Below are 27,243 nucleotides of genomic sequence, written 5' to 3' on the forward strand. Positions count from 1 at the left end.
TGTGACACTTTCAAAGTGTTACAGTAAACCCTGCCTTAATATTGACAGACAAAAAATCAATTGTATACTATGCAGTTACTGTTGTTGCAAAGTTAATCATGTTTTTTCACTCTGTACCTTCAGAAAAAAAAATCACAAGGTAGTTCAATTTCTACTGAACACAGTCCTTGGAAAACTAGACGGGGTCTCAAATAACCACCCAACTTGAGAACAGAGGCTGCGGGAGGCAAGCAGCCAGTTGCGATAGGCTAATAGCATATTAATATTGAAGACTGGGGGGCTTCCCTTCCCTGGTGGCGTAGTGGTTAAGAATCTGCCTGCCAATGCAGGGGACACGGGTTTGAGCCCTGGTCCAGGAAGATCCCACATGCTGCACAGCAGCTCAGCCGCGTGCCACAACTACTGAAGCCTGCACACCTAGAGCCCATGCTCCACAAAGAGAAGCCACTGCAATGAGAAGCCCATACGCTGCAATGAAAAGTAGCCCCCACTCACTGCAACTAGAGAAAGCCTGCGTGCAGCAATAAAGACCCAAGGCAGCCAAAAATAAATTAAAAAAATATATATTGCAGATTGCTTTTCTGCAGTGGTTTTCAGTATTTCAACAAAAGTTCATGTCCTGAATTAATTTTATTTTGCAGGTTTCCCCATCTGGATACAACTTTCATATATTATACATTTCCCCCTTTTGGTTTATTTAAAACACAAGTACTGAGCACACCTAAAAGCACTAGTCAATGATAAGGTTGTGTAGATTCAGCAGCCAAGTCCCTGCCCTCATGGAGTGCACATTCTCATGGACATCAATTTTGACTAGCTCATCCTTACACTTTTGTTAAAGCCCAGACCAAACTCTTTTCCTTTCTAAGTGCTATCTCCTAAGTGACATCTGATAAATGTCAAAGTTCTGAATGCAGCCCTTACTGCACCACTCAGAAGGGATCTCTGCTGTGTGCTCTGCTGAACACTAGGATCTGTTTAGCTACTGCTTCAACACCAACTAATTTAAAATACTTTCTCTCCTATGAGACCTGACGCTTGCAAGAATTCACGTTGCACGTGAGTTTTTTGAAAACAACATTTTGTAGAACTTCTATCCTCTGACGGTTCCTTGATGTTCTTACCACTCTCGCTGCTTTCATAAAATGTATCCCCAGTATGCATTTTGTGATGACTTATAAGATTGGAGCGCCAACTGAAGCTTTTACCACACGTCTCACACTGGTAAGGTTTCTCCCCTGTATAAACTCGCCTGTGATACTGAAGCTGTGAACACCGACTAAAGACTTTACCACACACATCACATCTGTACGGCTTCTCTCCAGTGTGGATGCTCTGATGAAACTGAAGACTTGAGGCCTGACTGAAGTGCTTACCATGCTCCCCACACTTATATGGTTTCTCTCCTGTGGGGACATTCCGATGCATGTCGAGGTTCAGGCTCCACATGAAGCCCTTCCCAGTGTCTTGGGCAAGTCACTTGGCCTCTGTATTTATTTGTATTTATCTACACTTATCTGTCACTTGGGGGATATAATTGTACCTGGTCCATGGGTACGTTGTACAAAACATCTGTAAATTAGTTACGAGAAACTGACACAGAGTAAGAACTCCACAGACATTGGCTATTAGCTATTGGAAATCTTTCTCCATGAAACAGATGACTTTATCAGTGGATGACTCGGTGGGAGACAGTGAATCACAGAATCACAGCATGTTGAAAGTGACCTAGTTCACACACTTAAGTGAAAAAAGGAAAAGTGTGCATGGGTAGAAAATGTCTGAAAGTTTACAAAACAAATAGTTCATCATGTTAACTTTGAGGATTAGAATAAATCAGGAAAGGAGGAAAGAAAAACTTGAGTGTAATTCAATTTCTCTATCATTTGTGTTTCTACACTGAGACTCTGAATACACTGGAAGTGCAATTTTTTTTAATGTGGCGGGATAAAGGTTTTCAAGTTCTCCTGATACATCCATATTATTATATCAGAATTGCTGGCATTTCTTGCCATCTTCGGATCTACACCCATGTGAGTCAGTGGGCCATTCTGGACGGAGGAGATAATAGAGCAGAAGTGAAGTGAGAGGAAAGGAGAGAAAAGATTTTCTCTTTTCTCTTCAAAGAGGAAAGGTCTTTGGAATGGGAACAACTCACAACCAAACTTTGGGGAAAGGATGTGATGGAAAACGAGACAAACATCCTACCCCTGTGATGAGAAGGATTCCCTGGGCTGGATGGAGGGAGGTCACAGGTGGCTGGCGAGGAAACCAACTAGCGAGAAACACACACAAGGGCAGAGTAAACACCCTGAGGCCACTCAGCCTGACTCCATGCAAACATATGTCCAGCAGACAGCCCTTCACCTGTGGCTCCCCAGCAAGACAGGTACCTCGGGGGTGCCAACTCATTCTGAGTCCATTATGCCTGGCCATTCATAAACCGCTGTCTAACGTGTGAGGAATAAACTCTCAATGTGTATGAGGAAATTGGGGAAGGAGATTGAAAAGTTACTTAAACGAAAGAAAAGAAGTTCAGGAAGGCAGGATGGTAGAGAGACAAGAAAAAGACCTTAAAAGATAGAAAGGATTTGCCAAAGAAGAGAAAGAAAAAGAAATGATTCCGAATGGGTTAACCTGCAGCTAGGAAGTTAAGGAAGATTATTGATGGGTGAAGACTATGGAATAAAGCGAAAAAAATTTATCTGAAATTGCTGAGAATATGGTAAGCAGCATGATTATCAAATTATGAATTGGCTGCAATGGCATTCTAGGGGAGCACTAGGAAGGGGAAGCAAATGTTCCTGAGATGACAGTAGCAGGTGGAAAGTTGTTTCAGGGGAAGATCAGTCTTGCAGAGGGTGTATCAGAGTAGGGCAAGTGTGAGCAAGCAAGGAAATACTAAGTGTATATGGTTCCTTCACTGAGTGCACCCAGCCCCATGGTCAGCCTTGAGAACAAGCAGGAATTCAGGTACTGGAGCTACATTTCAGTCATCAAGACTTGAGAAGACACCCTTAACTCAGGTCTTCTCTTCAAACTCCATCGTTCCTTCTTGACCTTCATTTGGCCTCTTCACTTACCCTCAAGCTGTGGACTGAGGCCACAGAGCAAGATGGATCACTAGTGTCCTCCATCCCCGAGAGACTGTGGTTCACATCAGTGGAGCACCAAAGGCAATAACCAAGTAACAGACACAAGAGTGTATGAAGAAGAAGAGATTCTGATAAGGCTTTCTGTGACAGTGTGGGCCAAGTCGGATCTATATGGCTGGTATCACGTGAATTATGAGCAGCCTTAGGGGAGAAGTTCTCAGAAGGCAGAGCCTGGCTCTCTAGAGGCTCTGTGACCTCAGAGCCCACTCCAAGACCTCAGTTACAGCTTCGGCCCCCAATATCTCTCCCTCTGCCTGCTCACAGTTTTTGTTTTTTTTTTTGTTTTTTTTTTTTTTTTTTTTTGCTTTATAACAAATTTAATCAGTTATACATATACATATGTATCCATATCCCCTCCCTTTTGCGTCTCCCTCCCACCCTCCCTATCCCACCCCTCCAGGCGGTCACAAAGTACCGAGCTGATCTCCCTGTGCTATGCGGCTGCTTCCCACTAGCTATCTACCTCACGTTTGGTAGTGTATATATGTCCATGCCGCTCTTTCACTTTGTCACAGCTTACCCTTCCCCCTCCCCATATCCTCAAGTCCATTCTCTAATAGGTCTGTGTCTTTATTCCTGTCTTACCCCTATGTTCTTCATGACATTTTTTTTTCTTAAATTCCATATATATGTGTTAGCATACAGTATTTGTCTTTCTCTTTCTGACTTACTTCACTCTGTATGACAGACTCTAGGTCTATCCACCTCATTACAAATAGCTCAATTTCATTTCTTTTTATGGCTGAGTAATATTCCATTGTATATATGTGCCACATCTTCTTTATCCATTCATCCGATGATGGACACTTAGGTTGTTTCCATCTCCGGGCTATTGTAAATAGGGCTGCTATGAACATTTTGGTACATGTCTCTTTTTGAATTATGGTTTTCTCAGGGTATATGCCTAGTAGTGGGATTGCTGGGTCATATGGTAGTTCTATTTGTAGTTTTTTAAGGAACCTCCATACCGTTCTCCACAGTGGTTGTACCAATTCACATTCCCACCAGCAGTGCAAGAGTGTTCCCTTTTTTCCACACCCTCTCCAGCATTTATTGTTTCTAGATTTTTTGATGATGGCCATTCTGACTGGTGTGAGATGATATCTCATTGTAGTTTTGATTTGCATTTCTCTAATGAGTAAAGATGTTGAGCATCCTTTCATGTGTTTGTTGGCACTCTGTATATCTTCTGTGGAGAAATGTCTATTTAGGTCTTCTGCCCATTTTTGGATTGGGTTGTTTGTTTTTTTCTTATTGAGCTGCATGAGCTGCTTATAAATTTTGGAGATTAATCCTTTGTCAGTTGCTTCATTTGCAAATATTTTCTCCCACTCTGAGGGTTGTCTTTTGGTCTTGTTTATGGTTTCCTTTGCTGTGCAAAAGCTTTTAAGTTTCATTAGGTCCCATGTGTTTATTTTTGTCTTTATTTCCATTTCTCTAGGAGGTGGGTCAAAAAGGATCTTGCTGTGATTTATGTCATAGAGTGTCCTGCCTATGTTTTCCTCTAAGAGTTTGATAGTGTCTAGCCTTACATTTAGGTCTTTAATCCATTTTGAGCTTATTTTTGTGTATGGTGTTAGGGAGTGATCTAATCTCATACTTTTACATGTCCCTATCCAGTTTTCCCAGCACCACTTATTGAAGAGACTGTCCTTTCTCCACTGTACATTCCTGCCTCCTTTATCAAAGATAAGGTGACCATATGTCCGTGGGTTTAACTCTGGGCTTTCTATCCTGTTCCATTGATCTATCTTTCTGTTTTTGTGCCAGTACCATACTGTCTTGATTACTGTAGCCTTGTAGTATAGTCTGAAGTCAGGGAGCCTGATTCCTCCAGCTCCATTTTTCGTTCTCAAGATTGCTTTGGCTATTCGGGGTCTTTTGTGTTTCCATACAAATTGTGAAATTTTTTGTTCTAGTTCTGTGAAAAATGCCAGTGGTAGTTTGATAGGGATTGCATTGAATCTGTAGATTGCTTTGGGTAGTAGAGTCATTTTCACAATGTTGATTCTTCCAATCCAAGAACATGGTACATCTCTCCATCTATTTGTATCATCTTTAATTTCTTTCATCAGTGTCTTATAATTTTCTGCATACAGGTCTTTTGTCTTGATTGGAGATCTTTTAATGTCTTTTCTAGAGAGATTTAATATGAATATTTTAAATGGTCTCCAGTTTCCCTGTGGATTATTGACATTTTAAACTCTGCACTTCAATTTTCCCTCAATACGTGTAATTTTGTCACGGCTCTTTCTGTACTTAAAGATGAGGAACTATATAATTGATTTCTTCATTTTTTCCCCATCTCTTTCCAAGGTACTGCATTTGATTGTGTCTTGCGACTGAGTGAAAAATGCTAGTCCTTGAGTCAGGACATTGGGCCCTTTAGCAAGTAACTCAACCTATCTGGGCTTCAGCTTCTGTATGTGCGATCAAGAGGCTTGGACTAGCTGACTTTTCAAATGCTGTGTTTCTTTGATTCACTCTCACTTACTGATCTGCTCCGTAAGAAGAGGGTCTGTTCTCATAAAGTAACAACAGTCTTTTCCTAACCTTGGGTTGGGCGGAGTTTATCTGTTCGTACTCAGTTTGTTAGTTATATTGCCTTCTACGTATGCTTAGCTCTAAATAATTTATATGGCTCTTGTGACAATTTTTAGATCTTCTTTTTTTCTTATTTTCTTTTACAGTTTCTAATTTGTTATCGCCAGTGTAGAGGAGCCTGATTGACTTCTAAAATTTATTGATCTTGTATGTGTGTGCCTTGTTGAACCGTCTTATTAGTTCCTGCTAGTTTATCTGTGGGTTCTTTTGGGTCTCCTAGATAAATGAGCATATTAAATGTAAATAATGTGTTCTTTGGATAAAGTTTATTTTCTTGCATCTCTATGTATAGAAGCAATATGTTGAATTGATTTAAATATTTAAATATTACATACCTGTTATCACAATCTAACATTCTTTATCTTATTTTCTTTCAATCAATATTATGTTTTCAAGATTTATCCACGTGAATCCATATAGATCTAGGTCTTTGATTTTTGACTGTTTGATATTATTTGATCACATGCATATAGCATCATTTATTTTCCATTCAAGCATTATTGGACAATTGGATTGTTTCCCTCCCTTCTCTAGAACAAACAACATTTCCTAGAATATCCCTGAAGATGTCTGACAGTCGAGAAGGGCCAGGCTGCCCGAAGGACTGCTACTTGCTTTTTGCCACGTTCCAACAGGCCGTCTCCAGCCAGCAATTTGAAGCACAGCTGAAATGAGAACTGCCCCAAATGTGAAGATCTTAGGAGCTTCCTAGAAGGTGGGAGGTTAATGATAGGCATCCTGCTGGGATCCCAGGGGAGTCTGAGCTGGCCTGAAGCTCATCTTCCTCCTCCACCTCTCAAGAGAAATGTGGAGGAAAGAAGACTTCAAAAACTGTGAGCAGGCAGAGGGAGAGATATTGGGGGCCGAAGCTGTAACTGAGGTCTTGGAGTGGGCTCTGAGGACACAGAGCCTCTAGAGAGCCAGGCTCTGCCTTCTGAGAACTTCTCCCCTAAGGCTGCTCATAATTCACGTGATACCAGCCATATAGATCCGACTTGGCCCACACTGTCACAGAAAGCCTTATCAGAATCTCTTCTTCTTCATACACTCTTGTGTCTGTTACTTGGTTATTGCCTTTGGTGCTCCACTGATGTGAACCACAGTCTCTCGGGGATGGAGGACACTAGTGATCCATCTTGCTCTGTGGCCTCAGTCCACAGCTTGTCACATACACACAGGTAGAACAGGATTATTTCTATCTACCTGGGGACCTGGAGTCTTTCACATTGCTCCTGTTAAAACTCTCACAACAGCAAAACTTTACCTACAAGGGTTCAAGCTATGACACTCCCAATTTCCACAAACCTCCTCAGCTCTTGTGAGTCACATGCAGCCAATTCCAGGAATTGGAAACATGGTTGTGAGGATGAAACTGACTTTGGGGCTCCCCTTGGATATGGTCTTCCAGACTTACCAAAAGGCCATTCAGAGGACGGTTTACCCCACCTCAGGGAAACCCGAGGCAGTACTTGCAGTCAAGGGCTGGCCATGGCTTCTGAGCTACATCCAAAAAGAATTTCATACTGTACCTGGATCTGCTGAAGCCATTTCTGACTGTCCGAGAGCCAGCATGTACCGCTCCTCAACTGCCTCCATTGTGGATCATCAGTAGGGCTGTCAGATTTAGTCAATAAAAGTACAGGATACCCAGTTAAACTTGAACTTCACATGAATAATAAGTCATTATTTTTAGTATAAGTACATCCTATGAACTATTTGGGGCATACTTATCTTAAAAATATACTTGTTGTTTTTCTGACATTCATATTTATCTAAACAGCCTATATTTTATCTGTCAACCCTACCCTTCAGAAATGATGGAGGCTCATAGAGATCCAGGAGACGCCTCAGCGCCTCCTCAGCTTTTATTTCTACGTCCTGGACAGCGAGCACGTACCTTCCACTCCCAGTCATTGGCTAGAATGGAGGATATTCTCTGTTTTAGAGCTTTTTCTACTTGTCATTGTTATTATCTTCCTTATTTTAAAGAGATGTTTATTTTCTCCCAAACTTAATAGCTCATCCAAAAGTATTTCAAAGTTCATTAGACAAGGGAAAAACAACATGGTTCTGAAAAGTGAAGGAAACCGCCTGGTGTTTAGTCAAGAAGTAGTAGGGAGATTGAAAAAGCCAAACTTAATAAGCAAATCTCTCCAAGGGTATTTTCAGAGCTTGATACCCTCCCACACCCTGAAAATATTATTACATCAAGAATGTAGAACTGCTAACCAAATGTAAGGCTCCCATATGATTCTATCAAACTGAGGATGCTTCTTTACTAAGCAGTGAGCACACTTGCTGCCCCAGGGACCTTGGCAGTTGCAACGTAGGGCTCTTCCCTTTGGGATGGAAACAGCAAGTTTTCCTGTGGTCTACACACTGGCCCCCAAAATACTACACTCCCAATACTTGTCAACTTTAAGTATTTTTCTACATATCTCCATTTTTCTGTTACTATTTGGACTACATCCTAGACTTGACACTACGTAAATTGCATTCAAGAAGCTATTTTTAAAAGTTGGTAGGAAACCTTAAATCTATAGCTTGCAGTCCCTGGCTTACTTTCATCCAGGTGCATAAGGGTTTTCAAAAGTAGTCAGGTTAGTTACCCCATATCACAGCCCCACGCTTGTGTCACAGGTATAAAAATGGAACATGCTATTTAAGGTTTTAGTTGCCAAATCATCAAGCCTCCCAGACAGAGGCAATAGAGCAAAATGATTACAGAGGCATGGATTTTGATTTGCTCCAGTGTCTTGGGCAAGTCACTTGGCCTCTGTATTTATTTGTACTTATCTGCACTTATCTGTCACTTGGGGGTCATAATTGTACCTGGTCCATGGGTACGTTGTACAAATGATCTGTAAGGTAGTTACAAGAAACCGACACAGAGTAAGCACTCCACAGACATTGGCTATTAGCTATTGGAAATAGTTCTCCGTGAAACAGATGACTTTATCAGTGGATGACACGGTGGGAGACAGTGAATCACAGAATCACAGCATGTTGAAAGTGACCTAGTTCACACTCTTATGTGAAAAGAAGAAAAGTGTGCATGGGTAGAAAATGTCTGAAACTTTACCTAACAAATAGTTCATCATGTTAGCATGGAGGATTAGAATAAATCAGGAAAGGAGGAAAGAAAAACTTGAGTGTCATTCAATTTCTCTATCATTTGTGTTTCTACACTGAGACTCTGAATACACTGGAAGTGCAAATTTTTTTAATGTGGCGGGATAAAGGTTTTCAAGGTTTCCTGATCCATCCATATTATTATCTCAGAATTGCTGGCAGTTCTTGCCATCTTCGGATCTACACCCATGTGAGTCAGTGGGCCATTCTGGACGGAGGAGATAATAGAGCAGAAGTGAAGTGAGAGGAAAGGAGAGAAAAGATTTTCACTTTTCTCTTCAAAGAGGAAAGGTCTTTGGAATGGGAACAACTCACAACCAAACTTTGGGGAAAGGATGTGATGGAAAACGAGACAAACATCCTACCCCTGTGATGAGAAGGATTCCCTGGGCTGGATGGAGGGAGGTCACAGGTGGCTGGCGAGGAAACCAACTAGCGAGAAACACACACAAGGGCAGAGTAAACACCCTGAGGCCACTCAGCCTGACTCCATGCAAACATATGTCCAGCAGACAGCCCTTCACCTGTGGCTCCCCAGCAAGACAGGTACCTCGGGGGTGCCAACTCATTCTGAGTCCATTATGCCTGGCCATTCATAAACCGCTGTCTAACGTGTGAGGAATAAACTCTCAATGTGTATGAGGAAATTGGGGAAGGAGATTGAAAAGTTACTTAAACGAAAGAAAAGAAGTTCAGGAAGGCAGGATGGTAGAGAGACAAGAAAAAGACCTTAAAAGATAGAAAGGATTTGCCAAAGAAGAGAAAGAAAAAGAAATGATTCCGAATGGGTTAACCTGCAGCTAGGAAGTTAAGGAAGATTATTGATGGGTGAAGACTATGGAATAAAGTGAATAAAATTTATCAGAAGTTGCTGAGAATATGCTAAGCAGCATGATTATCAAATTATGAATTGGCTGCAATGGCATTCTAGGGGAGCACTAGGAAGGGGAAGCAAATGTTCCTGAGATGACAGTAGCAGGTGGAAAGTTGTTTCAGGGGAAGATCAGTCTTGCAGAGGGTGTATCAGAGTAGGGCAAGTGTGAGCAAGCAAGGAAATACTAAGTGTATACGGTTCCTTCACTGAGTGCACCCAGCCCCGTGGTCAGCCTTGAGAACAAGCAGGACTTCAGGTACTGGAGCTACATTTCAGTCATCAAGACTTGAGAAGACACCCTTAACTCAGGTCTTCTCTTCAACCTCCATCGTTCCTTCTTGACCTTCATTTGGCCTCTTCCCTTACCCTCAAGCTGTGGACTGAGGCCACAGAGCAAGATGGATCACTAGTGTCCTCCATCCCCGAGAGACTGTGGTTCACATCAGTGGAGCACCAAAGGCAATAACCAAGTAACAGACACAAGAGTGTATGAAGAAGAAGAGATTCTGATAAGGCTTTCTGTGACAGTGTGGGCCAAGTCGGATCTATATGGCTGGTATCACGTGAATTATGAGCAGCCTTAGGGGAGAAGTTCTCAGAAGGCAGAGCCTGGCTCTCTAGAGGCTCTGTGTCCTCAGAGCCCACTCCAAGACCTCAGTTACAGCTTCGGCCCCCAATATCTCTCCCTCTGCCTGCTCACAGTTTTTGAAGTCTTCTTTCCTCCACATTTCTCTTGAGAGGTGGAGGAGGAAGATGAGCTTCAGGCCAGCTCAGACTCCCCTGGGATCCCAGCAGGATGCCTATCATTAACCTCCCACCTTCTAGGAAGCTCCTAAGGTCTTCACATTTGGGGCAGTTCTCATTTCAGCTGTGCTTCAAATTGCTGGCTGGAGACGGCCTGTTGGAACGTGGCAAAAAGCAAGTAGCAGTCCTTCGGGCAGCCTGGCCCTTCTCGACTGTCAGACATCGTCAGGGATATTCTAGGAAATGTTGTTTGTTCTAGAGAAGGGAGGGAAACAATCCAATTGTCCAATAATGCTTGAATGGAAAATAAATGATGCTATATGCATGTGATCAAATAATATCAAACAGTCAAAAATCAAAGACCTAGATCTATATGGATTCACGTGGATAAATCTTGAAAACATAATATTGATTGCAAGAAAATAAGATAAAGAATGTTAGATTGTGATAACAGGTATGTAATATTTAAATATTTAAATCAATTCAACATATTGCTTCTATACATAGAGATGCAAGAAAATAAACTTTATCCAAAGAACACATTATTTACATTTAATATGCTCATTTGTCTAGGAGACCCAAAAGAACCCACAGATAAACTAGCAGGAACTAATAAGACGGTTCAACAAGGCACACACATACAAGATCAATAAATTTTAGAAGTCAATCAGGCTCCTCTACACTGGCGATAACAAATTAGAAACTGTAAAAGAAAATAAGAAAAAAAGAAGATCTAAAAATAGTCACAAGAGCCATATAAATTATTTAGAGCTAAGCATACGTAGAAGGCAATATAACTAACAAACTGAGTACGAACAGATAAACTCCGCCCAACCCAAGGTTAGGAAAAGACTGTTGTTACTTTATGAGAACAGACCCTCTTCTTACGGAGCAGATCAGTAAGTGAGAGTGAATCAAAGAAACACAGCATTTGAAAAGTCAGCTAGTCCAAGCCTCTTGATCGCACATACAGAAGCTGAAGCCCAGATAGGTTGAGTTACTTGCTAAAGGGCCCAATGTCCTGACTCAAGGACTAGCATTTTTCACTCAGTCGCAAGACACAATCAAATGCAGTACCTTGGAAAGAGATGGGGAAAAAATGAAGAAATCAATTATATAGTTCCTCATCTTTAAGTACAGAAAGAGCCGTGACAAAATTACACGTATTGAGGGAAAATTGAAGTGCAGAGTTTAAAATGTCAATAATCCACAGGGAAACTGGAGACCATTTAAAATATTCATATTAAATCTCTCTAGAAAAGACATTAAAAGATCTCCAATCAAGACAAAAGACCTGTATGCAGAAAATTATAAGACACTGATGAAAGAAATTAAAGATGATACAAATAGATGGAGAGATGTACCATGTTCTTGGATTGGAAGAATCAACATTGTGAAAATGACTCTACTACCCAAAGCAATCTACAGATTCAATGCAATCCCTATCAAACTACCACTGGCATTTTTCACAGAACTAGAACAAAAAATTTCACAATTTGTATGGAAACACAAAAGACCCCGAATAGCCAAAGCAATCTTGAGAACGAAAAATGGAGCTGGAGGAATCAGGCTCCCTGACTTCAGACTATACTACAAGGCTACAGTAATCAAGACAGTATGGTACTGGCACAAAAACAGAAAGATAGATCAATGGAACAGGATAGAAAGCCCAGAGTTAAACCCACGGACATATGGTCACCTTATCTTTGATAAAGGAGGCAGGAATGTACAGTGGAGAAAGGACAGTCTCTTCAATAAGTGGTGCTGGGAAAACTGGATAGGGACATGTAAAAGTATGAGATTAGATCACTCCCTAACACCATACACAAAAATAAGCTCAAAATGGATTAAAGACCTAAATGTAAGGCCAGACACTATCAAACTCTTAGAGGAAAACATAGGCAGGACACTCTATGACATAAATCACAGCAAGATCCTTTTTGACCCACCTCCTAGAGAAATGGAAATAAAGACAAAAATAAACACATGGGACCTAATGAAACTTAAAAGCTTTTGCACAGCAAAGGAAACCATAAACAAGACCAAAAGACAACCCTCAGAGTGGGAGAAAATATTTGCAAATGAAGCAACTGACAAAGGATTAATCTCCAAAATTTATAAGCAGCTCATGCAGCTCAATAAGAAAAAAACAAACAACCCAATCCAAAAATGGGCAGAAGACCTAAATAGACATTTCTCCACAGAAGATATACAGAGTGCCAACAAACACATGAAAGGATGCTCAACATCTTTACTCATTAGAGAAATGCAAATCAAAACTACAATGAGATATCATCTCACACCAGTCAGAATGGCCATCATCAAAAAATCTAGAAACAATAAATGCTGGAGAGGGTGTGGAAAAAAGGGAACACTCTTGCACTGCTGGTGGGAATGTGAATTGGTACAACCACTGTGGAGAACGGTATGGAGGTTCCTTAAAAAACTACAAATAGAACTACCATATGACCCAGCAATCCCACTACTAGGCATATACCCTGAGAAAACCATAATTCAAAAAGAGACATGTACCAAAATGTTCATAGCAGCCCTATTTACAATAGCCCGGAGATGGAAACAACCTAAGTGTCCATCATCGGATGAATGGATAAAGAAGATGTGGCACATATATACAATGGAATATTACTCAGCCATAAAAAGAAATGAAATTGAGCTATTTGTAATGAGGTGGATAGACCTAGAGTCTGTCATACAGAGTGAAGTAAGTCAGAAAGAGAAAGACAAATACTGTATGCTAACACATATATATGGAATTTAAGAAAAAAAAATGTCATGAAGAACATAGGGGTAAGACAGGAATAAAGACACAGACCTACTAGAGAATGGACTTGAGGATATGGGGAGGGGGAAGGGTAAGCTGTGACAAAGTGAAAGAGCGGCATGGACATATATACACTACCAAACGTGAGGTAAATAGCTAGTGGGAAGCAGCCGCATAGCACAGGGAGATCAGCTCGGTACTTTGTGACCGCCTGTAGGGGTGGGATAGGGAGGGTGGGAGGGAGACGCAAAAGGGAGGGGATATAGAAACATATGTATATGTATAACTGATTAAATTTGTTATAAAGCAAAAAAATAAAATAAAATATAATTTAAAAAAAAAAAAAAGAATACAAAAAAAAAAAAAAAAAACAGATTTGTGATTGCTAAGGTGGGGGGTGGTGGGGGAGGGGTTGATTAGGAGTTTAGGATTAGCAGATGCAAACTATTATATACAGAATGTATAAACAACAAGGTCCTACTGTATAGCACAGGAAACAGTATTCAATATCCTTTGATAAACCATAATGGAAAAGAATATGAAAAAGAAAGAATGTATATATTTCTATATAACTGACTCACTTTTCTGTATATCAGAAATTAACACAACATTGCAAAAAAAAAAAAAAAAAAAAAAAAAAAGCAGCTGACGATAGAAGAAGTGACCCTTCCTGAGGATGTGTGCGCAGTAGCCACTGACCCCTCTTCTGATGTGTCCACCAAAAGCCTCCTGTCTGACAGTGAGCCCACTGGGGAGGAGAAAGAGTATGAGGAAAGGGCAGAGCCAGGCAGCCCATCAGGGCCACCTGCTGTCGAGGAGAGACCCAGCGCCAAGACAGCGGACTGGATGCTGACCATGGAGACTAGCTTCAGGTGCATGGCTTGCTGCCGGGTCTTCCCCACCTTGGAGATCCTCCAGCAGCACGTGAAGTTCGGCGTCCTGCAGGGCTTCAGCTGCCGTGTCTTTCATCTCAACATGGCCCAGTGGATGGGCAATGTGGAATCCGAGAGCACCCCTGAGGAGGAGGAGGAGGAGGAGGAGGAGGAGGAGGAGGAGGAGGAGGAGGAGGAGGAAGAGAAGCAAGAAGAAAAGGAGAATGAGGGAGAGCAGCCCACGGGCGAAGGCCCCAGCCCAAAGAGACCCCGCAGGCAGGGTCTTTTCTCTCCTTTGAGTTCCAAACAGCAACTGAGATTCATGGGACAGAAGATCCTGGAAGACGGTGTGGCCGTCCCTTGGAAGAGGTAAGGCTTGAGGCTGGCAGTCTTCTGAGCCTATGTCACGAGGGCCCAGAGGAGTCTAAGGGAAGGGGCCGCACACATGTGCTGGTTGACCTAATGGCTCTGCAGTTGCATCAAATGGGACACACCCAGCACTAACAAAGGCATTGACCTCTGTTGACGTAAACAAGAAGGTGGAGCCTTTTCCTAGGAGTTTTCTCAGGGTCTGCACGATGGACCTCAACTCTTAGAGGACGTACTGCCAGCAGCTCCTTCTCGGCAGAGAGAGCCAGGAGTGGTCTCAAGAGAGGACAGGGGCCCTTGCAGGACCAGAACTTTGAGGTCTGAGAGCCTTGGGCCTGAGCCGAGATCTCACCCTGACCACTGGACCTAGCCTTCTGTGACAAAGGGGAATAGGAAAGAGAGTCAGGTGGAAATGAGGTCCCCCGAGATATGGAAATGTTCCAGAACCTTCGTGGCGTGGTAGTTGATCTGGAGCCAAGCTCACTGTGGTGTGTGTGGCTCTGAGCATTAAGGCAATGCTGGAGGGTAACCCTGACCAGCAGAGCTTGGAGTGCTTCTTGTCTCTTCCTGTTCTACCTCATTTGCTTTATCCCTTCCAGGGAGAAGAAAGGACCCTCGGGAGAGTAGCAGACAGAATGCCGTGGTCTGAAGGAGGATGAAGGGACCGGCACTCAGTCTAACATCATATGACAATAGAAGCGTCCTATGCAATAAAGGGCATTTTCCAAACCTTTCCTGGAGCTTTGATTTAATGACATTTTTCTATCTATGCATCTATCTGTCAGCTACATCTGTATCTTTCAAGGTTTGTGAACCAGCTTTCACATAAGCACTAGAGACGTCCGCCAGCATTTTCCCGAAGAGGCCTGCAAATTGCTGGGGACTCCTCACAAATAGGGAACGGCCACAACCCCTGCCACACAGACTCTGCGCGTGGCCCTCCTGACGTACTCCCACTCTCTCTCTGAATTTCCCAACGTCTGAGATGAGGGTGCTGGCTGGAGGCAATGATCACGTGCAGGCTGAACCTTCTCCAGATTCTGATTCTCTTCCTGGGCCTATCGTCCTCAAGCACAGTTTCCATGTCTCTGGCCACACTGATCTCTCTCCTTCGGTCCTTCCCTCCCTCCCTCTCCTGCCTCCCAGTGCAGAGAATACTTTTTTGCATTTGAGACGACATTTATTTTTTGTTCACAGAATTCTCACCTGTTTTACTGTGGCCTCCGTTGTGAACATTCCAAAGCTGAGAATTTTCTTTTTTTCTCCCTCATTTCTGCTGAGTCTTTACCTTCCTAATGCAGTGAGCTCACAGTGCCTAGCTGACTGGATGAGGAAAAAAAATCCAGGGAGCAAAGAGAAATAATAAAAGAATATATCAGTTAATTTTTCATAGTGTTATCCAACTACATATTTTTAAAATTTTGGAATAATATTAGGAAACTTCTCTTTATAAAAAACTGAATTATTGGGCTTCCCTGGTGGAGCGGTAGTTAAGAATATGCCTGCGAATGCAGGGGACATGGGTTCGAGCCCTGGTCTGGGAAGATCCCACGTGCCACGGAGTAACTAAGCCCGCGCGCCACAACTACTGAGCCTGCGCTCTAGAGCCCGTGTGCCACATCAACCGAGCCCACGTGCCACGACTACGGAAGCCTGCGTGCCTAGAGCCCATGCTCCGCAACAAGAGAAGCCACTGCAATGAGAAGCCCGTGCACCACAGCCAAGAGGAGCCCCGGCGCACTGCAACTAGAGAACGCCCGCTAGCAGCAACAAAGACCCAATGCAGCCCAAAATAAATTAATTAATTTAAAAAAATTGAATTAGTTTCAAGGGTACAATGTATAAAAGTACAATAAAAGCCCCCCTTCATAACCCCCCAACCCCACTCTCAAGATGGAATAGATATGCTGTGATACAATTTATAGTCGTAGTACTACTACTCCTCCCACCGCATCCGAAATCCTCTGAGCCAGGTGCAGCAGCTTCATTTCACAATGCTAGGACCCGCCACAAGACAGATGATAATCCCTTTGGACATTTCAAGGAGCGGCACCAGGGGAACAGTACCTGGGAAATGCCACTGACAGCTCAGAATATCCATGGCATTTCTAGAGCCTCGGCACTGCTCTCGCTCTGGGAATGAAGGTCCAAAAAGCACATCGGAGAATGTTCATAGTTGTAAACAAGCTCCACCTTTGAAACACAATCTACATAGAACCACATATACAAGCCTGCACAATGGATGAAGCCAAGGTCTCCTCCATGATTTCCCTTCTGACCACCTTATTGTCTCCTCAACCATAAAAGGTGAACTTGAAACTCAGGACCTTGCCTTGTCGCCAGAAACATCCAAGCTTGGATCAGTCTTTCTAAGACCAGATACTTGCTCTCTGAACTATTAGAGACTTGTCACATACACACAGGTAGAACAGGATTATTTCTATCTACCTGGGGACCTGGAGTCTTTCACATTGCTCCTGTTAAAACTCTCACAACAGCAAAACTTTACCTACAAAGGGTTCAAGCTATGACACTCCCAATTTCCACAAACCTCCTCAGCTCTTGTGAGTCACATGCAGCCAATTCCAGGAATTGGAAACATGGTTGTGAGGATGAAACTGACTTTGGGGCTCCCCTTGGATATGGTCTTCCAGACTTACCAAAAGGCCATTCAGAGGACGGTTTACCCCACCTCAGGGAAACCCGAGGCAGTACTTGCAGTCAAGGGCTGGCCATGGCTTCTGAGCTACATCCAAAAAGAATTTCATACTGTACCTGGATCTGCTGAAGCCATTTCTGACTGTCCGAGAGCCAGCATGTACCGCTCCTCAACTGCCTCCATTGTGGATCATCAGTAGGGCTGTCAGATTTAGTCAATAAAAGTACAGGATACCCAGTTAAGCTTGAACTTCACATGAATAATAAGTCATTATTTTTAGTATAAGTACATCCTATGAACTATTTGGGGCATACTTATCTTAAAAATATACTTGTTGTTTTTCTGACATTCATATTTATCTAAACAGCCTATATTTTATCTGTCAACCCTACCCTTCAGAAATGATGGAGGCTCATAGAGATCCAGGAGACGCCTCAGCGCCTCCTCAGCTTTTATTTCTACATCCTGGACAGCGAGCACGTAACTTCCACTCCCAGTCATTGGCTAGAATGGAGGATATTCTCTGTTTTAGAGCTTTTTCTACTTGTCATTGTTATTATCTTCCTTATTTTATTTTATTTTATTTTTTTTTATTTTTTTTTTATTTTTTTTTTTTTTTGCGGTATGCGGGCCTCTCACTGTTGTGGCCTCTCCCGTTGCGGAGCACAGGCTCCGGACGCGCAGGCTCAGTGGCCATGGCTCACGGGCCTAGCCTCTCCGCGGCATGTGGGATCTTCCCGGATCGGGGCACGAACCCATATCCCCTGCATCGGCAGGCGGACTCTCAACCACTGCGCCACCAGGGAAGCCCTATCTTCCTTATTTTAAAGAGATGTTTATTTTCTCCCAAACTTAATAGCTCATCCAAAAGTATTTCAAAGTTCATTAGACAAGGGAAAAACAACATGGTTCTGAAAAGTGAAGGAAACCGCCTGGTGTTTAGTCAAGAAGTAGTAGGGAGATTGAAAAAGCCAAACTTAATAAGCAAATCTCTCCAAGGGTATTTTCAGAGCTTGATACCCTCCCACACCCTGAAAATATTATTACATCAAGAATGTAGAACTGCTAACCAAATGTAAGGCTCCCATATGATTCTATCAAACTGAGGATGCTTCTTTACTAAGCAGTGAGCACACTTGCTGCCCCAGGGACCTTGGCAGTTGCAACGTAGGGCTCTTCCCTTTGGGATGGAAACAGCAAGTTTTCCTGTGGTCTACACACTGGCCCCCAAAATACTACACTCCCAATACTTGTCAACTTTAAGTATTTTTCTACATATCTCCATTTTTCTGTTACTATTTGGACTACATCCTAGACTTGACACTACGTAAATTGCATTCAAGAAGCTATTTTTAAAAGTTGGTAGGAAACCTTAAATCTATAGCTTGCAGTCCCTGGCTTACTTTCATCCAGGTGCATAAGGGTTTTCAAAAGTAGTCAGGTTAGTTACCCCATATCACAGCCCCACGCTTGTGTCACAGGTATAAAAATGGAACATGCTATTTAAGGTTTTAGTTGCCAAATCATCAAGCCTCCCAGACAGAGGCAATAGAGCAAAATGATTACAGAGGCATGGATTTTGATTTGCTCCAGTGTCTTGGGCAAGTCACTTGGCCTCTGTATTTATTTGTACTTATCTGCACTTATCTGTCACTTGGGGGTCATAATTGTACCTGGTCCATGGGTACGTTGTACAAATGATCTGTAAGGTAGTTACAAGAAACCGACACAGAGTAAGCACTCCACAGACATTGGCTATTAGCTATTGGAAATAGTTCTCCGTGAAACAGATGACTTTATCAGTGGATGACACGGTGGGAGACAGTGAATCACAGAATCACAGCATGTTGAAAGTGACCTAGTTCACACTCTTATGTGAAAAGAAGAAAAGTGTGCATGGGTAGAAAATGTCTGAAACTTTACCTAACAAATAGTTCATCATGTTAGCATGGAGGATTAGAATAAATCAGGAAAGGAGGAAAGAAAAACTTGAGTGTCATTCAATTTCTCTATCATTTGTGTTTCTACACTGAGACTCTGAATACACTGGAAGTGCAAATTTTTTTAATGTGGCGGGATAAAGGTTTTCAAGTTTTCCTGATCCATCCATATTATTATCTCAGAATTGCTGGCAGTTCTTGCCATCTTCGGATCTACACCCATGTGAGTCAGTGGGCCATTCTGGACGGAGGAGATAATAGAGCAGAAGTGAAGTGAGAGGAAAGGAGAGAAAAGATTTTCTCTTTTCTCTTCAAAGAGGAAAGGTCTTTGGAATGGGAACAACTCACAACCAAACTTTGGGGAAAGGATGTGATGGAAAACGAGACAAACATCCTACCCCTGTGATGAGAAGGATTCCCTGGGCTGGATGGAGGGAGGTCACAGGTGGCTGGCGAGGAAACCAACTAGCGAGAAACACACACAAGGGCAGAGTAAACACCCTGAGGCCACTCAGCCTGACTCCATGCAAACATATGTCCAGCAGACAGCCCTTCACCTGTGGCTCCCCAGCAAGACAGGTACCTCGGGGGTGCCAACTCATTCTGAGTCCATTATGCCTGGCCATTCATAAACCGCTGTCTAACGTGTGAGGAATAAACTCTCAATGTGTATGAGGAAATTGGGGAAGGAGATTGAAAAGTTACTTAAACGAAAGAAAAGAAGTTCAGGAAGGCAGGATGGTAGAGAGACAAGAAAAAGACCTTAAAAGATAGAAAGGATTTGCCAAAGAAGAGAAAGAAAAAGAAATGATTCCGAATGGGTTAACCTGCAGCTAGGAAGTTAAGGAAGATTATTGATGGGTGAAGACTATGGAATAAAGCGAAAAAAATTTATCTGAAATTGCTGAGAATATGGTAAGCAGCATGATTATCAAATTATGAATTGGCTGCAATGGCATTCTAGGGGAGCACTAGGAAGGGGAAGCAAATGTTCCTGAGATGACAGTAGCAGGTGGAAAGTTGTTTCAGGGGAAGACCAGTCTTGCAGAGGGTGTATCAGAGTAGGGCAAGTGTGAGCAAGCAAGGAAATACTAAGTGTATATGGTTCCTTCACTGAGTGCACCCAGCCCCGTGGTCAGCCTTGAGAACAAGCAGGACTTCAGGTACTGGAGCTACATTTCAGTCATCAAGACTTGAGAAGACACCCTTAACTCAGGTCTTCTCTTCAAACTCCATCGTTCCTTCTTGACCTTCATTTGGCCTCTTCCCTTACCCTCAAGCTGTGGACTGAGGCCACAGAGCAAGATGGATCACTAGTGTCCTCCATCCCCGAGAGACTGTGGTTCACATCAGTGGAGCACCAAAGGCAATAACCAAGTAACAGACACAAGAGTGTATGAAGAAGAAGAGATTCTGATAAGGCTTTCTGTGACAGTGTGGTCCAAGTCGGATCTATATGGCTGGTATCACGTGAATTATGAGCAGCCTTAGGGGAGAAGTTCTCAGAAGGCAGAGCCTGGCTCTCTAGAGGCTCTGTGTCCTCAGAGCCCACTCCAAGACCTCAGTTACAGCTTCGGCCCCCAATATCTCTCCCTCTGCCTGCTCACAGTTTTTGAAGTCTTCTTTCCTCCACATTTCTCTTGAGAGCTGGAGGAGGAAGATGAGCTTCAGGCCAGCTCAGACTCCCCTGGGATCCCAGCAGGATGCCTATCATTAACCTCCCACCTTCTAGGAAGCTCCTAAGATCTTCACATTTGGGGCAGTTCTCATTTCAGCTGTGCTTCAAATTGCTGGCTGGAGACGGCCTGTTGGAACGTGGCAAAAAGCAAGTAGCAGTCCTTCGGGCAGCCTGGCCCTTCTCCACTGTCAGACATCGTCAGGGATATTCTAGGAAATGTTGTTTGTTCTAGAGAAGGGAGGGAAACAATCCAATTGTCCAATAATGCTTGAATGGAAAATAAATGATGCTATATGCATGTGATCAAATAATATCAAACAGTCAAAAATCAAAGACCTAGATCTATATGGATTCACGTGGATAAATCTTGAAAACATAATATTGATTGAAAGAAAATAAGATAAAGAATGTTAGATTGTGATAACAGGTATGTAATATTTAAATATTTAAATCAATTCAACATATTGCTTCTATACATAGAGATGCAAGAAAATAAACTTTATCCAAAGAACACATTATTTACATTTAATATGCTCATTTGTCTAGGAGACCCAAAAGAACCCACAGATAAACTAGCAGGAACTAATAAGACGGTTCAACAAGGCACACACATACAAGATCAATAAATTTTAGAAGTCAATCAGGCTCTTCTACACTGGCGATAACCAATTAGAAACTGTAAAAGAAAATAAGAAAAAAAGAAGCTCTAAAAATAGTCACAAGAGCCATATAAATTATTTAGAGCTAAGCATACGTAGAAGGCAATATAACTAACAAACTGAGTACGAACAGATAAACTCCGCCCAACCCAAGGTTAGGAAAAGACTGTTGTTACTTTATGAGAACAGACCCTCTTCTTACGGAGCAGATCAGTAAGTGAGAGTGAATCAAAGAAACACAGCATTTGAAAAGTCAGCTAGTCCAAGCCTCTTGATCGCACATACAGAAGCTGAAGCCCAGATAGGTTGAGTTACTTGCTAAAGGGCCCAATGTCCTGACTCAAGGACTAGCATTTTTCACTCAGTCGCAAGACACAATCAAATGCAGTGCCTTGGAAAGAGATGGGGAAAAAATGAAGAAATCAATTATATAGTTCTTCATCTTTAAGTACAGAAAGAGCCGTGACAAAATTACACGTATTGAGGGAAAATTGAAGTGCAGAGTTTAAAATGTCAATAATCCACAGGGAAACTGGAGACCATTTAAAATATTCATATTAAATCTCTCTAGAAAAGACATTAAAAGATCTCCAATCAAAATGTGAATTTTATAATAGACATGGTATGATACAATTTATAATAGATATGGTATGAACCTTTCTATTTCACGGGAAAGCTTCGGCTGGGAAAAAGGAATTGTTCTTGAAAATGGGGCGTGTGCTACTGCAGACACTGTGCTCAACCTAGGTCCACCGAATGCTCTGATGTCATCACTGAGGTCACAGAATTCCACTGTGCGCCTGGCAACCTTGCAAACATAACAGCCCTGGTGAGCACTAGGCAGTACTGCTGGTTCACTAAGTGGTACAAGTTTTTCAGCCATTTAGGAGACTTGACCATTTTTATTTGTATTGAATCATTTCAACGGATTGCCCAAGAGCCAAGAAGGGCCAACCTGTAGGGAAGAGGAGGAGTTGGACATCTCTTGAGGCATCTTCTAAGGGAGACTTCTAGTTGGTACGATGGAACGGCGACAAAAGAGGAAACATCTGGAAAATGAAGAGTCCCAGGAAACTGCCGAGAACGGTGGAGGTATGTGGGGGGCAACTTGTCTGGGGCACATGGGTTTCTGCCAAACTGAAGCTTCTCCAGGAAGCGGGGGACTGAGAACGTGTCACCTGTGAAGCAGGGAGCGAGAGACCTTGTCTCACTGATGCTGCCGTATCTATCCGGAGGGCCCCTGTGGTGTGAGACGGCACAGAACGGCCAGATGCCCCCTGGGAGATGGGAGGTCAGCTCCGCTGGTCTGAGGACTCTCTCCTGGGGCAGCCGGGCCTGGAGCTTTGTCGGACTCACAGCAGGCTGCATCCTGCTTGCACAGACCTAGAGGTGCAGCTTTTCTCAGACCCCGATTTCTCTCTTATTCTCTTGGATCTTTCCCTGGGGTCATGAGGTGGGGGATGTGAAGGATGCAAGGATGCTGAGAGAGACCCATGAGTTGCTTGGCCTCTTTTACCAAAGTGGAAAGAGAAGCCCCATGAGTTGAAGGCCCTGTTGAAAAATATCTTGACAAGTGGAATGCACTTTGAAAGAAGATTGTTTGTCTAGGGATGGTGTCATATTGAAAGCAAGGAGGATTTATTCCTTCAACAGGAAGAATTTCCCAAAGGAGATCAAGGGAAGGGAAGGGTTTTCCAGAGACTGAGACCGCGTGAGCGGGGGTGAGAAATGTCCTCAGGGTCCTGCGGGGAGCTCTGAGAGCCACGGGCCACGTGGTGCCTGCGTGCATTAAATGTAGGCGAGTAGCTTGCCCTGGGAGAGGGGTGGTCACCCCAGAGCTCCAGCTAGAGGCCTCTGCCCCAGATTAGAGCCCAGTAGCTCCTACCAGGCCCAGGGCCCTGGAGACTGTAGGATGGGCCCTGGGAATGGAGCTCTAGACAGCAGGCAGATTTCCAGGCAGTGGCTGGGACAGGCTGGGGAAGGCAATGACTGCCCCTGACCATTCAGAATATTTTGCTCTATGTTCCTGTGTGTGTGTGTGTGAGAGAGTGAGTGTGTGTGTGTGTGTGTGTGTGCGTGTGTGTGTGTGGTAGTGCAGAGAAGAGCGAGATGAATGGGGGTAGAGTGCTTACCAGATATAACATCTGTGTGGTAAAGTTCTTGTCACCCTGCCTGGAGCTGGCTGACACTCGGCGTACCTAGGAGTGTATACAGAATTCTTGTTAGGGGTGTTTTAGGAGACAGTAACTCATACACCCATGTACACTCTGATACAGCAAAAATATCACACACCCCACATATAACTTCCTTATTAAACCACACACAGCACATGGAGGTATATACACGCATCCCTCCTATACTACGTTCTCATACAACCCACCTGTATCACAATCCTCTCCTCCAACACCAAACGCTGGAGATGAGATATGTATATAGACACACAGACTATATTTATAGGACACACACACACACACACACTATATATACATGTATTTCCTCAACTCTTGCACAAACACAGCTAACTTCAGCCATCTCTAAATACCTCTGTAAGAACCAGTCACGTGTCATACACACCACCCTTATAACACATTCTTGAGTAATGCCAGACCCGCTTTGTACAAACCACAGGAAACCACAGTCTCAGTAACCCATGTCAGGATTGCCAGAGAAAATATGGGCTATCCAGTTCAATTTGAATTCCAGAAAAACAACAAGTAAGTTTTCAGTATCCGTATGTCCCACATATTGTATGGGCCCTACTTACACTAAAACTAAGTCAGGCCGAATACTGCATGGGAATACTTACACTAAAAAATTATTCTGGGTTTATCTGAAACTGAAATTTAACTGGGTGCCTTGTATTCTTGTTCGCTAAGTCTGGCAACCCTTATATACTTACCACCAGCTGATGTATTATATATTTATTGTAGTTTTGTTTAGTGTGTGTCTTCCCCTACTAGAATGTGCAGCGTTACCAAAGACTACAACAATGGAAGAGTGCCGGATACACAGGAGTAGCTGCTTACTGAATCTTGGTGAATGAATGAATGAACACGCACCATAAATACAAGCCACACCATGTAATGAGGAAAAGTTACATGTCCCAGAATTCCTGACTTGTGAACAGAAAAAATGCACACAAAGGCCACAGACACAGATAGACACGTCTGCACTGTGCTCCCCATGCCAACCCCACACTTACCACAGACTTAACTGATACACATCACTCACTCTTCCCACACACTCACAGTCACCACCGAGGCCTACATTACCAACTAGACAGTGAGAGAATAAGTATTGATTGGAATTAAATCCTGGAGGATCCACTGGGAACCACACTCTCAACTGTGTGTATCCACTGCACCTGACACGTGTCACACACTCAGTAAATATCTGTGGACAGAGGACTGATGAACCCACCCTGAGCCTTTCATTCCTCCCTCAGGAATCTCGAAGTCACAAGAGGATCCCCCTCGGCTTGGATCCACTGTGGTGGCCCAAGGCTGCAGCCCAGGGGCAGGGGAGGTCTCCTCTGCCTCTAAATACTTCTTCTGTACTTCTACTCTGCGCAAGCTCAGCTACGCTGGTAAGGGTGCGGGGCTCCTCAGGTGAGGGGGTGCTTGGCTGTGAGGCAGGAGGCACACAGATCCCAGGGAGGCTGAGAGGAAATCCAGGGTCATCAGAGGTGATGAGGGCTCTGTGGAGGAGCCTGGGCAGGATGCCTGAGCTGTTCCGAGGGCATGGATGCCAGCTGAGTCTGGGAGTGTGTGTGTGAATACTGCTACTACCATGGTGGGGAAGTCAAGGAGCAGGGGCCGGAAAGGACTGGGCTTGAGGTGGAGGGAAGAGGGACCAGATTAAGCATCTTCAGAGGAAAATGTAGGCTTTGTCTTTGCCTTTGCTTCCAGAGAAGGACAGAGTTCTGCATTATACACCTCCAGCCTGAGAGCAGGACCATCCAGCTCAGGTGTACACAGCTCACACATACACGTGCCCTCCAGGCACAGCCCTTCTCAGTGCACATCAACCCCAAGCACGTGCTCCACAGTACTCTCCTGCACCACAGCCCCATTCCACAAGGAATGCACCACCGATATTCCCAAACTCACACTCCTCGTCGTACACGCATCCAGCCGCATCCCTCACATACTACAGCCCTCACCACCATACTCCACACCCCTGTATATAGACACCGCTCCAGTATCCCCCCCCACGCACATTAAAAGCCCACAGATGACACCCGATACACCACTCTGTCCTACGGCCAACAGACACCAAGCTCACGACATAGCTATGTCGTGCCAATGTCCCTCTCTCGTCTACCACACCTGCTCCCTCAGCTTCCGGCATGGCCCATGCATGTTATTATGATTTTCATTTCCTTTTTCAGGAATCCGGAGATTTCATCGAGACACTGCCCAGCCTAGACCACCCCTAGCCCAGGATCAGGAAGAAGGAGAGACCGCTTCCCCATCACACTGTGTCTCCTCCTCACCCTCTTCACCCTGTAAGAACTATCTGCACCCAGACAAAGAGGAAAGGGGCATGAAAATATACTACATGCAGGTACAAGTGAACAAGGGTGTCGCTGTCTCCTGGAAGACAAAGAAACCCTTGGGGTTGCCTGAAAAGCAGCTGACGATAGAAGAAGTGACCCTTCCTGAGGATGTGTGCGCAGTAGCCACTGACACCTCTTCTGATGTGTCCACCAAAAGCCTCCTGTCTGACAGTGTGCCCACTGGGGAGGAGAAAGAGTATGAGGAAAGGGCAGAGCCAGGCAGCCCATCAGGGCCACCTGCTGTCGAGGAGAGACCCAGCGCCAAGACAGCGGACTGGATGCTGACCATGGAGACTAGCTTCAGGTGCATGGCTTGCTGCCGGGTCTTCCCCACCTTGGAGATCCTCCAGCAGCACGTGAAGTTCGGCGTCCTGCAGGGCTTCAGCTGCCGTGTCTTTCATCTCAACATGGCCCAGTGGATGGGCAATGTGGAATCCGAGAGCACCCCTGAGGAGGAGGAGGAGGAGGAGGAGGAGGAGGATGAAGAGAAGCAAGAAGAAAAGGAGAATGAGGGAGAGCAGCCCACGGGGGAAGGCCCCAGCCCAAAGAGACCCCGCAGGCAGGGTCTTTTCTCTCCTTTGAGTTCCAAACAGCAACTGAGATTCATGGGACAGAAGATCCTGGAAGACGGTGTGGCCGTCCCTTGGAAGAGGTAAGGCTTGAGGCTGGCAGTCTTCTGAGCCTATGTCACGAGGGCCCAGAGGAGTCTAAGGGAAGGGGCCGCACACATGTGCTGGTTGACCTAATGGCTCTGCAGTTGCATCAAATGGGACACACCCAGCACTAACAAAGGCATTGACCTCTGTTGACGTAAACAAGAAGGTGGAGCCTTTTCCTAGGAGTTTTCTCAGGGTCTGCACGATGGACCTCAACTCTTAGAGGACGTACTGCCAGCAGCTCCTTCTCGGCAGAGAGAGCCAGGAGTGGTCTCAAGAGAGGACAGGGGCCCTTGCAGGACCAGAACTTTGAGGTCTGAGAGCCTTGGGCCTGAGCCGAGATCTCACCCTGACCACTGGACCTAGCCTTCTGTGACAAAGGGGAATAGGAAAGAGAGTCATGTGGAAATGAGGTCCCCCGAGATATGGAAATGTTCCAGAACCTTCGTGGCGTGGTAGTTGATCTGGAGCCAAGCTCACTGTGGTGTGTGTGGCTCTGAGCATTAAGGCAATGCTGGAGGGTAACCCTGACCAGCAGAGCTTGGAGTGCTTCTTGTCTCT

General features: G+C 44.1%; 1 protein-coding gene across 1 annotated transcript in view; it reads left to right on the top strand.

Annotated features, from left to right (window-relative positions):
• The window catches only part of LOC309811230 (protein FAM170A-like), a gene marked incomplete at both ends in the record, with an annotated part of 60,945 nt that extends 34,319 nt beyond the window's left edge, over positions 1-26,626 (top strand). The window contains 2 exons of the mRNA XM_082633816.1: positions 26,380-26,560; positions 26,610-26,626. Of these exons, the coding sequence (XP_082489942.1) occupies positions 26,380-26,560; positions 26,610-26,626 (198 nt within the window). The remainder of the gene's footprint in view (positions 1-26,379; positions 26,561-26,609) is intronic.
• Positions 26,627-27,243: the final 617 nt, after the last annotated feature.

The sequence above is a fragment of the Mesoplodon mirus genome, assembly GCF_964341445.2.
Source record: "Mesoplodon mirus genome assembly, chromosome: 10".
Classification (NCBI taxonomy): Eukaryota; Metazoa; Chordata; class Mammalia; order Artiodactyla; family Ziphiidae; genus Mesoplodon; species Mesoplodon mirus.